The sequence below is a fragment of the Pteropus vampyrus genome, unplaced genomic scaffold, assembly GCF_000151845.1.
Source record: "Pteropus vampyrus isolate Shadow unplaced genomic scaffold, Pvam_2.0 Scaffold11, whole genome shotgun sequence".
Lineage (NCBI taxonomy): Eukaryota > Metazoa > Chordata > Mammalia > Chiroptera > Pteropodidae > Pteropus > Pteropus vampyrus.
The window spans coordinates 36,285-49,472 of record NW_011888792.1 but is presented as its reverse complement, the minus strand read 5'-3'; the positions used below and the strand labels follow the sequence as shown (position 1 = coordinate 49,472).

Genomic DNA, 13,188 nt, shown 5'->3' with positions numbered 1-13,188 from the left:
GAGATGAGGTCCAAGTTTTAAAGTGGGGAGTGGGAATCAGGAATTAGATTGGGACATAATTTTCAAGTACTTTGTTAGATATCCAAGTGGAGATCAAGTAAGTAGTTGGTTATTCAAATCTGGAGTTGAGCTGGAGATCAAAATTCAGGAGATGTCAGCCGAGAGGTAATATTTAAAGCCATGGGGCTAAGTATGACTGGTAAGGAGAATGTAGAGAAGAAGACAAGGATTGAGCCTGGGCACTTGGGTGTGTAGAGATTGGGAAGGTAAGGAAAAACAGCAAAGGATGCTGAGAAGGAAAAGCGATAGGTTTCCTTCCCACCTGGAGGCAGAACACTCACTGGCAGATATCCTAAAATTCACGCAAGAAAGACTATCCTGTCTATTTTTACCTTTAACCCAATACCCTCAGTGCTTTTTTGAACTTGTGGATTGAAACTATCATCCCCCAGTAATCCTGTCCCATACTTGTCCCAGAATGAGGATGGGATACAGAAAGCCAGTCACTCTCTTGCCTGATGTACCTTGTTTCCCATTAGAGAGCTGCCTATGGCAAGGGGATGAGGGGTAGAGGGGTTGGTAGCAGGGGCAGCCTCCTGGCATTATGCTGCAGCGAACTGAGCAAGGTAAACAAAATTGGACCTCAGGCTTAGCTCGGCCCATATCCCAAACCTGAGTCACAGGGTGGGCCTGATGGGGATAAACAACATAGGGTGATTTTTTCCCCCATTTTTTCAGAGATATGTTGAAAGGAGAATAGATGTTTGATAGTCTGTGTTCCTAAGTGAGTCAGTCAGTGGCTGTTTCAAAGCCAGAAATAAGTTGAACTCCTGACCTTTCCTACCCAAGGTTAACTGTGACACACTCACGAGGTTTATAGTAAATGCTAAGACAAAACTGTGACATATACCAAGAGAATACAACTTTTTTGTCCTCAAGAGACTCAGTCCTGCTACATCCTCAGGGCTAAGAATAATGCCTAGCACTTAGTAGGTAACTCAGTAAATAGTTGTTAAATAAATAAAAATAATAATGCGGTAAAGAGCTAAAGAAGGATGGGCACAGGGCAGTGGGAGCGCGCAGAAAATAACATTCTGACAAATGCTTCACATAGAGGTGACATTGGAATTGGGATGAGGGGAGATATGTCTAGATGGATGAGTGCCCAAGGAGTCCACATGAATAACAGCCCCTTGTTCACTGAATGGTGATGTGTGTAGTGTGACCAGATTCCTTGAATATCACTGGCCTGAAAGTATTTAAAGCCTCTGTAACCCGGCCACCATCCCACTCTTCTGCCCCTGTCATGGCTACTCATTACTGTGCCAGGTGCCAGGAAAAGCACCTGGGGTACTCTCAGTGGACACTCCTCTGTTGGAGTCCAAATTTATCAAAAGATACTAAACCTACTATCAACTGTCTGCTGTAAACTCACTCCAGAAATAGGATACTTCATAGCTTTGGAATGAGCTCCTTGGTTATAATCCCGTGGAGGCGAAGTACTGTGCCCCTCTCACCGGGGCTTCTCCACAGGCTGCTGGTAGCAGCAACAGATGGCCTTGTTTTCTTCCTGTCCTTAGTAAATTTCCTTTGCAAATCAAGGTCTAGTTAGTCTTTACTATTTAGTCTAGAAGTCTGTCTGAAGAAGTGTGATGTCCAAATACTTGCTTGTTATTCTATATAAAGGAGCCAGCCTTTACTTTTTACACTTTTCAGACCAGGAACAATGGCCTTTTTCTGTATCCACACACACAAAAAATTTTGAGTCCATTCTCTTGGCCAGCAGGTTGTGAAAGTGTGGTGATTTGTGACTGATCTGGAGGGTAGGACTGTAGCCTTTGCTCACTTCCTTCACAAACTGAAAAGCTGTGGTGCAGAGTTGGCTCCCCCATTCCTAGCATCCCATAATCTTAAAGCTTGAGCCAGTCATCTTCAGACCAAGTAAAATATTAATGTATTTAGCAATGCCTCATCTTTCCAAAACTGGGGGCTTGGCTGGATTATGGAGATGTTTTTCTTGCCACCTAAGAGATTTGATTGAAACTTGTATTTGATATCACATTGTTTGATTCCAGGTCAGTAGCAAGAAAACTGCCTAATACTTATATTTTGTGGCTGGTCTAATAATCACAGTTAGTGCTGAATGTTGATCAGAAAGCAGGAAGATTGGTTTATTTCATTTTTTTTTTTTAGCATCCTCTATGTTTTTGGCCCTGGAAAAGCAATGATGGGACACAGCTCATGGACTCTAATTATTTAAGTTAAACCCAAACCACATGTTTAGGTTGCCCATAGAGACTCTGAAAATTCCTGTGCAGCAAGGTAGAACTGCTGAGAATCCAGGGTTGAGTCTGAAAGTTAGTTTCAGGTAGTGGAAAATATTACTAAACTAGCAGTGGGGCGTGGTAGGTGTTGCAATCTAATAGCTGGTGCCCAGCCGATCATGGGAGCCAGCACTGTATGGTGGGCCTCAGGGCTCCGTTTCCAGTCTGTGGAGGCATCTGTAGGGTAGTCCAAATAACTAACCATCAGTTTCGTTTCATTTACTTTTTTTTCTCCTCAGATAAGGTTGAGTCATCCCTCAGGTGACCCCATGGTGGGATGCTAGCATCTAATCCTCTTGGTACAGTGAATCAGGAGGCTGTTAGCAAGAGAAAGGGCAGAAGGATAAAGATATCTTTTAAGGTTGTGGAAAATGGTTCCATCCTATCAAATCGAGCCATGACAGAGGTTACCAGCCATCTGAGTTACTTATGGTTTCTTTCAGTGGTAGCTATTTTCTTTGGATACTGGCCAGTATCATTCTCTCTGCTTTTCCTCCTCTTCCCAGCTGGGCCTATTATGCTGAGCCAGATACCAGGGAGAGATGCCAGTCAAAGAAAAGTGAATGCCCACTGGCCTGGTCTTTTCCGTTCTCTATCACCCACCACAAAACATACACCAAAACAATAATGCATTAAGGTAAGGCGATAGAAAGTCCTCAGAGACCACTATAGGTTAGCCTAACTTCAGAAATTGCCTTTTTAATAGCTGCAAAGGGAGAGCAGACCATTTTCTTGTTTGACTCTTGTGTGAAACTCAATCCAGAGCACACCTCACCTCCCATTTGGCTTCTGGATATAAGCCACAACCAAGCTGATAGTCCCTGGATACTCCAAATTGAAGACCAGAAAAACCATGCCCAGTTGGTGGTAGACTTGGTATATCTTGCTATATTATATTCTCTTGCCTATTTTCTTAAGTCATGGACTTTAATTTTGTCTCATTAGCTGGTGTCATCAAACCCATTTGGGGCACAACTTTGCTTCTAAACCATGGGATTTTCAGGCCTAGAACAGGACAGTGTAACAGGATAAGTCAGCCAACCAAGAGTCTCCATTTCCTTTCCTGCTGGCACATTTCATTCTTACTGATCGGTCTCTGTCAGAGTTATTTTACCGTTTTTCCCCAGGGGCACTATGGTTTAGAAATATTACAAAACAATTATATTGACATTTAAGTTTTATTAAGTGCCTACTATGTGCCAGGCACTATTCTAAACACTAGCTTTATAGTAGTAAATCAGATATACAAAAATCCCTGCCCCTGTGGAACTTAGTCTAGGATGGAGGTGGATGAACAATCAAAATAAGTAAAAACAGTAGGTTGAACCAAGTGAAATGGCCATTTCTTAGGTTAAAAAAAAGGTCACATATTAGCAATAAGCGCTAAAAAGACATAATAATGCAAGCAAGGGGGATAGCAAGTGGGGGAGAAGTAGGTGGTTGAAATTTTAAATAGACTGGAATGGAAAGTCTCACTGAGAAGGTGGCATTTGTAGATGACTTGAAAGCTATGTGGTAGGAGAGCACTGCAGGTGAGAGGAATAGCAAGTGCAAAGACCCAAGCATGCCTGATGTGTCCAAGGAAAAGCCAGTTGGCCAGTGTGGCTGGAGCAGAGAGAACAAGAGTATGAAAGGTAGAGAGGTGAGTTCAGACAGGTAATAAGGAGCTGGGTCACGTGGGGCCTTGAAGGCCAGGGAAAGGAAGCTTGATTTTACCCTGAGAGATGGGAAACCTTTATGTGCTATTTCTCAGTAATTTTTACTAGGAAGCAGAAGAATCTGTTCTGATGATGTTTGTGCTTCGCTAAGGGATACTTACCTAAGGGATACTCACAAGGGCCCAGGAACCACTGCTCAGACACTGCTCTGGGCCCCAAGAACAGTGGCGAGTCAGGACCTAGGCCTAAGTGTGGCAGTCACCAGAGAGGGCCACCCAAATCACTAAACTATCTGGAATTCTTTTGGTAGAAGAGCCTTTTTATAAATACCCAGAAAGATGAAAAGTGTGAGTTTAATTTTTGCATACCTGAAGGCCCATTCTTTTCTTTTTCTTAGATATAGGTCTTGCATTTTCATGGCATTAACCATGCTGATGACAACTCTGATGAGTGCTGGGAGGAAAGGCCTACCAGCCAGGGCAAGGTAGACAGTGGCAACTTCCTCCCCCTGACCCGCTGAGAATTCAGATAAGGTACTTTTGTGTTTGTCTAGGCTAGCTTCCCGGGCTGGGAGCATGTGGTTTCAGCACACATCCCTCTTGGAGACATACCACAGCCCAGTTTTTATTATCCTCCCACACAGAATGCCCTGTGGGCTTATAAATATTCAAGCTGAGGATTTTGACAGACTCATAAGCATGGCACCCTTATACAATAAGTCTCCCTACGGTCATTCACAAATTGGCCAGTAGCAGCCACTAGATTTTAAGGTGGCCTAAAGCACTTCTGAAACTTTGAGCTATCAGAAAAGGGAGCACCTAAGATAGCTAGAGAGGTGTAATGGAGTGAATGTTCTTGGCTGTGCTGTGAAAAGGGGTCTGATATTAAAATAAAGATTATATTATTTATTTTAAACTTAGTGTACTTCCTAGAAGGATAAGACAACCAAATTCAGGTACTTTGTGAGTCTAGCACAGGGTAGCAGAGGTGCTATGTGACAACAAACTCCATGCTTTCTGTCCCTATCATAATGAAATGCATTACTTTCACTTACTGGGCTTGTTTAAGCCATGTAATACAAACAATGCAGTTAATATTTAATTAGAGCCACCATTCAAACACAAACACTGGTCTTTTGAAGAGAAGAGCAGCTCATGCCCCCTTGCCTAGGGCCTGCACTAGAGTTTGGCAGCAGTGGCTATATGCCAGAAAGAACCTCCGAATCCTTATATAAACCCCAGCAATGGTGCCTCATGATTCCCAGGGCAGTTAACTTAGCACCTGAGGGAGAACAACAAGGCTCCATGCACTGTGGGTGAGATTTCCTGGGAAACAAGGTGGGGATTAATTGGGATTTATCATAGGCCTTGGAAATATAAAAATTAGCTCAATTTTTAGCTCTCCCCCTGATGAGTAAGATCTGTTCAGATGCAGATGGTTATTCTTTCAAGGGTACTAAATTGTAGCCTGGGTTCTCCTCTCCCCAAATTATTACACCTTTCAAAATATACCCACAAAAATAAGCTGACCTGCTTATTCATAACTGGTAAACTTTAAACGGCTTGTGCTTACGTATGGGAAGGGTCTGTGAACGGCTTTAAACTATTGTCAGGTGCTAGTCTTCTGTCCCAGTGTCATTATTGCTGCTATTATGGATACAGAAAGTACTCTTTATAGACTTCAATACTCACAACCACGTTGAGTTAAGTATTAGCCCATTTTACAGGTGAGGAATCATACTTAGGTTAGGAGACTTTTCTAAGGTTACCCAGCTCAGAGACGGCAGAACTTGGATTCAGACATGTCTTACTCCCAATTCTGAGCTCTTAACTGACCCACCTCTTAATTTAGTGAGTCTTTGCTGTGGTCCATTATCTTGCTGGTTTGTGTTCTAGCTCACACTAGCTATAGGGGCTTTTCTAACTATGTGATTTCTAGCCTTTGAATTGTCTCCACACTCCCAAACCAAGATTGCTGGTTCAAGACCTTGCATATTCCAGAGTACCAACACATTCTCCACTGGCTGCCTTATCTTTGGGAGAATTACTCTATGCTCTTAGTCATTTCTAATAGCATCTCTCCACGATGCCTCGGTCTGCTGCTCCTTTCACTTATGCTTCCCAACATTGGTTAGTATTTCCCCAGCTACACATCACTGCCTCTCTGCTCCCAGCACTCCACTGCCTCTAGAGGAATAGAGGGCTGCAGAGTTACAAAGCTGCTTTTGTGATACATCATTCTTCAGAAAATGAGCATATGAACAGATTTCTTCCATTCTACCTCTGCTAGAGTAGAACAATGGGATTAACTTGGGAAAAGTAGGGACAATCAAACCCCAAAACCCACTATAGTAGTGAACTGTCAGGCTTGGTGAGAACATGCCATCACAAGATGAAGACAGCTCTATGAAAGTTATGATTTGTAGTTTCAAATACTGTCTCTGATCTGATCTTTCAAACCTAATACTATCACATGTTCTTTTTGTGGGCAAGTTGCTCTAAATGATTTGAAAGCCCTGAGATAGTAAACCTGGAGAATTTTAATAACAGTAAGAAAAAATTAAGCCAAGATTTATGAAGATAGAAATGCTATTCTATAGTATTTAAAAAACAGGTCTTTTGGGTTATGAATTAGCAATCCTGATTACATAGGTGTCATATTTGAGAGAAAACGTTCTTTTTTATGCCACATAGAATGACTCCGTCCCCTTGCAGCATCCTTTCTACAAAAAGTTTTCTTAGGTAAGATTTGGGGGCCCTTAGTTGCCTTTGTCATTTCAGGTTCCGGACTTCCCCATAAGTAGCTCTGCTGTGCGGCTGGCTGGGGCCAGGACTAAGGCAAGGCAAGCAACTCGCTCTCAGGTTCCCGCAAGTAAAGGGTGGATACCGAAAAGTGACTGTCTCCTAGCATTCTGTGCCTCACTTACCATAGTTCTGGCCCCGGAGTTGCTCCTCACTCACCAGGCTGGCTGGAAAAATAACTCAATTACACAGTGGGCAGTAAAGCTGTAAAGAATAGAAAGACAGACGTTAAGTATGACAGGGCAGTGGGGTCAGTGAAATGGAAACATCTTATTAGTGTCTACCCAAGGCCGAGTTCACTTAACAGCCTTCAGACAAAAAATTCTTATGAAGTTTGCAAATGTTGGCAAACTCTTTCTGCAAAAGGCCACATAGTAACTATTTCAGATTCGGCAGGCCATAGGATCTGTAGCAACTACTTTCTGTGCTATTCCAGTACAAGAGCAGCTATAGGCACTCCATAAACAAATGGGCCTAGCTGATTTCCAATAAGATATTTACAAAAACAAGGCCACATTTACGTGGCTTTAGTATGCCGACCTCAGCCTTCGGCCAGAAGGGAAATGTTCACCTCAGTAAGAAGTTAATTTGCTTTTCTAGAAGAGAATTTATTCGTGGGTACACATTTCCACATGTACGAAAGCAGCTAAAAATATTTCTAATAAAGTGATGATGTATCTTGGTCAGGTCAGGTTAGTTGTATGAAACAGTCCCTAACACTTGCTATTGCAGAACAGATTCCATAACCTAAAGCAGGCAATCAGGTAACAATTACACCATCTGTACAGGTACTCACTTTACATTATGGAGCCATGGGAGTTTTCACCTCTTTTCTCTTCTACCCTACAGGCCTGTTCCTTATCCTTGGTTTGATACTCTACCCTGCTGGCTGGGGCTGCCAGAAGGCCATTGCCTACTGTGGACACTACGCATCGGCCTACAAACCTGGAGACTGCTCCTTGGGCTGGGCCTTTTATACTGCCATCGGTGGAACAGTCCTCACCTTCATCTGTGCCATCTTTTCTGCACAAGCAGAAATTGCAACCTCCAGTGACAAAGTTCAGGAAGAAATCGAAGAGGGGAAAAACCTTATCTGCCTCCTTTAATTTGGAAGAGACAAAAATGCCATTTTCTTCCTTGTGAAACAGTCCACCTCTGGTTTTGTTGTTTGAGTCAAGTAAAGAACTAGCCTTTACCTACAAAAGCCACATTCCACAGCCTGGAGCCTTAACAGTACCAATGAGAGGCAACATCTAGCTAAGCAAAGTGACTGCACATGAGGACCACAGTGCAAATCGAGAGAGAGAGAACATGAAAATAGTACATAAACAGACGTGTAGTTAACAAGTTCAGCTACACTGCATCTCCCCCAAGGCTCAGTGAAGGATATTGATCTAAACTATTAAACAGCATTTCTCTTGTAACAGAAGAGACTGTTAGCCAGGTTTGCTGGTTGTTCTGAGTTGTGTTTCTACCACAAGGTTGCAGGCCTGTGAGCATTTCTGCCTCAGAATGAGGTCTGGGGGTTGATGTTACTGTTTGCTCCTAGTTCTTTCAAGCTGTCTCAACTGGAGACTAAAACGAAGACTGCACTCTTACTGGGCATAGGGTGTATGCTAAAGGGCAGAGCAAGATACTGTCTCTTGCTCAGCACACCAAAGCGGGCAGTGGGGAATCCTATTGTGGAATTTAATTCTAGGCTGAATTCCAGGATAAGGTGAATCAACTGAACTGCCACTCAAAGAATAAGGATAGGATCCTGAGAATAAAATGTGTCTCCTGCTAGTGGAGACAAATTCATTCTGCTTCCACTTGAGATCACGTTTTTCTCCTTGCATTGGAACTGGGCTTTGACTGCCAAAAGAAATCTCACTGTTTCCTCATTCCAGGGACAGAGAGGTCTCCAAGCCAGCTGTGCCTCATTCACATGTTCACTGAGAGAACTTGCCAGAATCTCAGCACTTGTGGAGAGACCTTTTCCCACTGTTTGTTTGGTAACCATGCTGTAGTCAGCTATATTTCCAACCCCAACAGCAGCAAAATGCCATTCTGTGCATAAAAAAAAAAAAGCTAATCACGGGGCTTGAGTTTTTCTAGTTACTGGTGTTGATACTGAAATAACATGAAATTGCTGCAACTGGTGAGTTGCATCAAAGGCTTCATTCCCAGGAAAGCATAGAGTAGGAAAGTGAATGCAAAAAAAGAGCTAGCTCATGGCATCTGCCTATACCTGTTTTCAAAAAGAACTGACTACCATTGTTAAAAAGGGTTCAAGGGCTTTTAATCAAGTTTCTATAAATTACCAATATCATTGGTTCAGGAAAATGGTATTAACCATCACTTCAAATTTACTTTGGAATGATCAACGTGGCCAGAAAAAACCTAGTCTAGTATTTGCCTTGAGCTCAGAACTGGAGAATGATAAACACTCCATAGCAACATAAGCAACTGGAGTGGAGTTGCCAGATTTCTGGAAGGATTCAGTGTCTATGGGTTTATGAATCTGCTCACTTGAGGGCTTGCTTTGTTTTGAAAATTTAACAAATTACGTACCTTGTTTGGGCATGGTATTGTTTGTTAAGTGCCACCTGATTCAGATTTTACAACCTTGCCGCAGTGAATCATCTTAAAGCAGTGAGTCTAAAACCATGCCTTGCCTTGGTGCAGAACAACTAATTGCTTTACATATAAATGGAATGGACCAACTCAAGTTTTACTCCATTCCGGCCTTTGGCCTATACCAGAAACCATCTTATCGTATAGATTAAGAGCTAAGGGCAGGAGGGGCAAGGGTGTGGAACCAGGCCTTAATGAGTTCACCATTCTTAGACCAAAGTTCAGAACAAGCAAAATGTAAATCCTATGACTTTCTTTCTTTGAAAAGAGAAAGAGTAAATGCATATACTAATAGCAGCCTTGTGTAAGCACTCTGGAGACACTAACTCTATTCTTGACAAAGATTTTGGCAGCCACTGGATGAAGCTCCTATACCTGACTAGGCATTTATATGCTCTAACTAAGTCCTGATGCCACCACAGCAACTACTTTAAGCCCTGCCAATAATTTTCATTTAAAAAAAAAAAAAATTCGCTTCATCAGGCAACTCTTGATAAAAACATTTTTTTTCTTAAATGTGTCAGAAGATTCACTCTTTTCTGTACAAAAGATAGAGAACCCATTTTCTAACACCAATTTTAAACTCTCACTCTCCTTACAGACAAGTCATAAGCCCAGAGGATCCTCTGAGCAATCCATCATCTTTACTGCCTGTCTTTGCTAAGGTGGTGAGTGTCCCTAGATAACAAGTCACAAGTGAAAAAGTGACTTCTCTTGAACAGAAGTCACTTGACACTGTTTACTTCACTATTCTGAATGCAACAGAAGACCAAAAAAAGCACATATACACACAAAACCCCAAACCACTAAAAACTACTTAAACACTGAGTAAGCAGAGCAGAGATGGAATTTCTGTAGTAAAGAATAAGAGGTAATGTTGGGCCTTTTAACCTTTAGTGCATTACGAGGCTTCGGGTGAGATGAATGGAACATCCAAAATCATGTTAGTCTAGACCCAACTGCAGAAGCTGTTTAAAAACCACTGAATATATGAGGAATATGTTAGAAGTATGTTAAAAATAATTAGACTGATTATTGACCCACATCTATTTTTCTAATAAATTTCTATTAATCACCTAATTGCCTCAGTCTAAAAATCTAATATACTTGGACCATTACTACTACCAGAAAAGTCTTATTTATTTTTGCTTGCATTTGTGCTTAAAAGTTTTGTGATGGGCTGGGCTTCTCAAGGAACTCTAAGAAGGCAGAAATATTTGCCTTGGATTCTGTGGATTCTTTAAACCTGTGTGCTAATTCAACAATGTTACATTAATCGTGTAAGGGTTTTTGTATAGTTTTCAAACATCTGTGGTGTAATGATCTTTGTTAAACATGTATTCTGTAAAGTGCCATAGTCTTTTTATGTGTAGCATATTTAAAAAATATATATATTATACATACACAAGTCTGTGTGAAAGATGTGCAATAACAAAGGTGTATGTATGTTTTGTTTTTTTGGAAACTGGACAGGAGTCAGAACAGGGGTTGTTTCTGTTTTGGCAAAGGAAGAGTTAAACATTTTTGCCTTCATGGCCTAGTCATTAACCCAAAACAATTTTAATGCTACACAAACCTATGTGAAGAAAAGACTGGTATAAATTTTTTTTTCTGGGTCTAAATTAAAATAATCACTAGTTTTATGTGAAAGTTAAGCCAGCAAGCCAGGCCCAGTTAATGCTAGTCTTTCATGTGAAATGTGAAGCTGCCCTGTTGCCTTTTCTGTTAGTGTGATAACTAGTAGCTGGTACATAATCACTAAGGAGCTATTTCTTAACATGCTTTGGTAGACCATGTTAATGCTAGACCACTAAGAGCTGATCTTACACCTTCTTAGCCATGAGAGTCTGGCTTAGAACAGACCTCTTTGTGCAATAACATGTTGGCCACTGGAAATCCCTGGCCTGCGTTTGTATTTGGGCAGCAGTGACTCCCGAGGGCCAAAAGAATTAAAGGCACAACTGGGATTTCTTCTGAGACTGTGGTGAAACTCCTTCAACAGCCACTTGAGCCAAATATAAAATTGTATTTACTCCCAATGGACTCAACTTGAGCCTTCAAATTTGTGGTTATCCTATTATATTGTAAACTAATACATTGTTTGTCTAGCATTGATTAAGTTCCTGTGCCTATGTATTTTAACAATGTGCTCCCCTCCTCTCCCCAGATCTGAATTAAACCAGATTTTGCAAACTTATTTGAATTCGTTCAAATCTAAGTATATTGGTTTCGATATGATGTGTATAATTTGATTAAGAAAAGACCTATCAGTCAAATTTTATTTTAAACACTAACGTATAGGTAACACTGACCACAGGATAAAAGATATTCAGGTATTTTAACTATTCTTTTCACCAGCAACATATCCCACCTTAGGTTAGCTTGAATTCAAGATAAGCATTGTATATATTTCTTCCTTGGAAAAGCATCAACATAGTTATAAAAAGAAAAACTCAAGTACAACTATCTTAAAGTAAAATTAAGAAATATTAAAATGCTTGGAAGCATTTAAAAAGGTTTTACAAAGAAATACAAATATATACCCATACATATTTATACATATATATACACACATACAAGGAAGTATGTATAATGACAAAGAAAAAAAACTGAAGGGCACATTCTGCTCTTCCAACAAAAATCCAGAATTAAAAGCCAATTGTAGAGCAGTTCCTCATCCAAATTTCCTGATGGTAATCCTGCCCATAAAAAGCCTCATCTAGAAGCAGAATTCTAATTTATAAACGCAAAGATGACACTATCGACCCTTTTCATAAACTTTTACTCAACTCTCCATATTCCACGAAGCACTTATCTGATAGAATAAACAAAAATGGCTATTTCTTTTCCTGATCTGGAGCCTGTGACAGCTGAAACTACATTTATGCTTTGATTTCGAAACATACCTGCCAGGTTTCTAATAGAAATCAAAATTAAAAACTGACAAAATTATCCAAATCACTAAAGAAAAAATTTCCAAACATTATGATCTAAATAAGCCAAGCAAATTAGAAAATTTGTTTTTTTGGTTTTTTGGTTTTTGGGGTTTTTTTTTTAGCTGTTATTACATCTTTCTCAAGAGTTAACCCTCTTGTGGGTTAACTCTTGAGAAAGATGTAATAACAGCTAAAGGACCCTGGCTTTAAATTTCAGCAGAGGCTGGGGAACCGTCACGTGTGCTTCCCATTTCATCCTTAGTTTTTACTTGGCAATTCTGCTACTAGGTAAACTTTCCATGATTACTATTCCTGGAACACATCACATTCAGCTTATTCCTAGCTCTCAAAGTCTCTGCTTAACATACAACCACTTAAAAACAGTCTTATCTTGGACATTCCCTTTAAGTGGGTTATTTCAGTAGTTTCAGTAATTTAGTATCTTTATCACCTCTGCCACTAAAGAATAACAGCATCAAAGCAAACTTTTAGCCCACTCTTCATAGCAGCAAGAACCAATAATTGTCTTTATTTCAGAAGCTTTATCAGCTGCTGAGTCATTTGGCTGAGCCATCCTACTGCTGTCCCTACTACTATCTTCTTCCTTGCAGCTTCCTCCTCACCCTGAAGAGTTCTGCAAAATAAGTCTTTAAGACATGAACTGCTCATTTTGCTTAGGTATACAGGATGTAGATAAAAGCATAAATAAATAAGAGGAAGTAACAAAACCACAAGGGAAAGAAAAATCAATCAAAAAACATGTAGATAATTGCAGCTTTTCGTAGCCAAACAGCCTAAAAAAGTCTTAACACCTGCAAGCAAGCAGTCCTCCAACTGCCTATGTTCTGGGGAA

At 40.7% G+C, this 13,188-nt stretch overlaps 1 protein-coding gene and 1 long non-coding RNA gene across 3 annotated transcripts in view; one reads left to right on the top strand and one right to left on the bottom strand.

Annotated features, from left to right (window-relative positions):
- LHFPL2 (LHFPL tetraspan subfamily member 2) overlaps positions 1-11,596 on the top strand; it is a 148,641-nt gene extending 137,045 nt beyond the window's left edge. The window contains exon 5 of the mRNA XM_011377254.2: positions 7,633-11,596. Within this exon, the coding sequence (XP_011375556.1) occupies positions 7,633-7,889 (257 nt within the window). The 3' untranslated portion in view covers positions 7,890-11,596. The remainder of the gene's footprint in view (positions 1-7,632) is intronic.
- Positions 1-13,188, bottom strand: part of LOC105303535 — a 46,122-nt gene that overhangs the window by 11,412 nt on the left and 21,522 nt on the right. For both annotated transcript variants that reach the window (XR_002777066.1, XR_002777067.1), the window contains exon 6: positions 6,909-6,987. This is a non-coding gene — a long non-coding RNA (uncharacterized LOC105303535). The remainder of the gene's footprint in view (positions 1-6,908; positions 6,988-13,188) is intronic.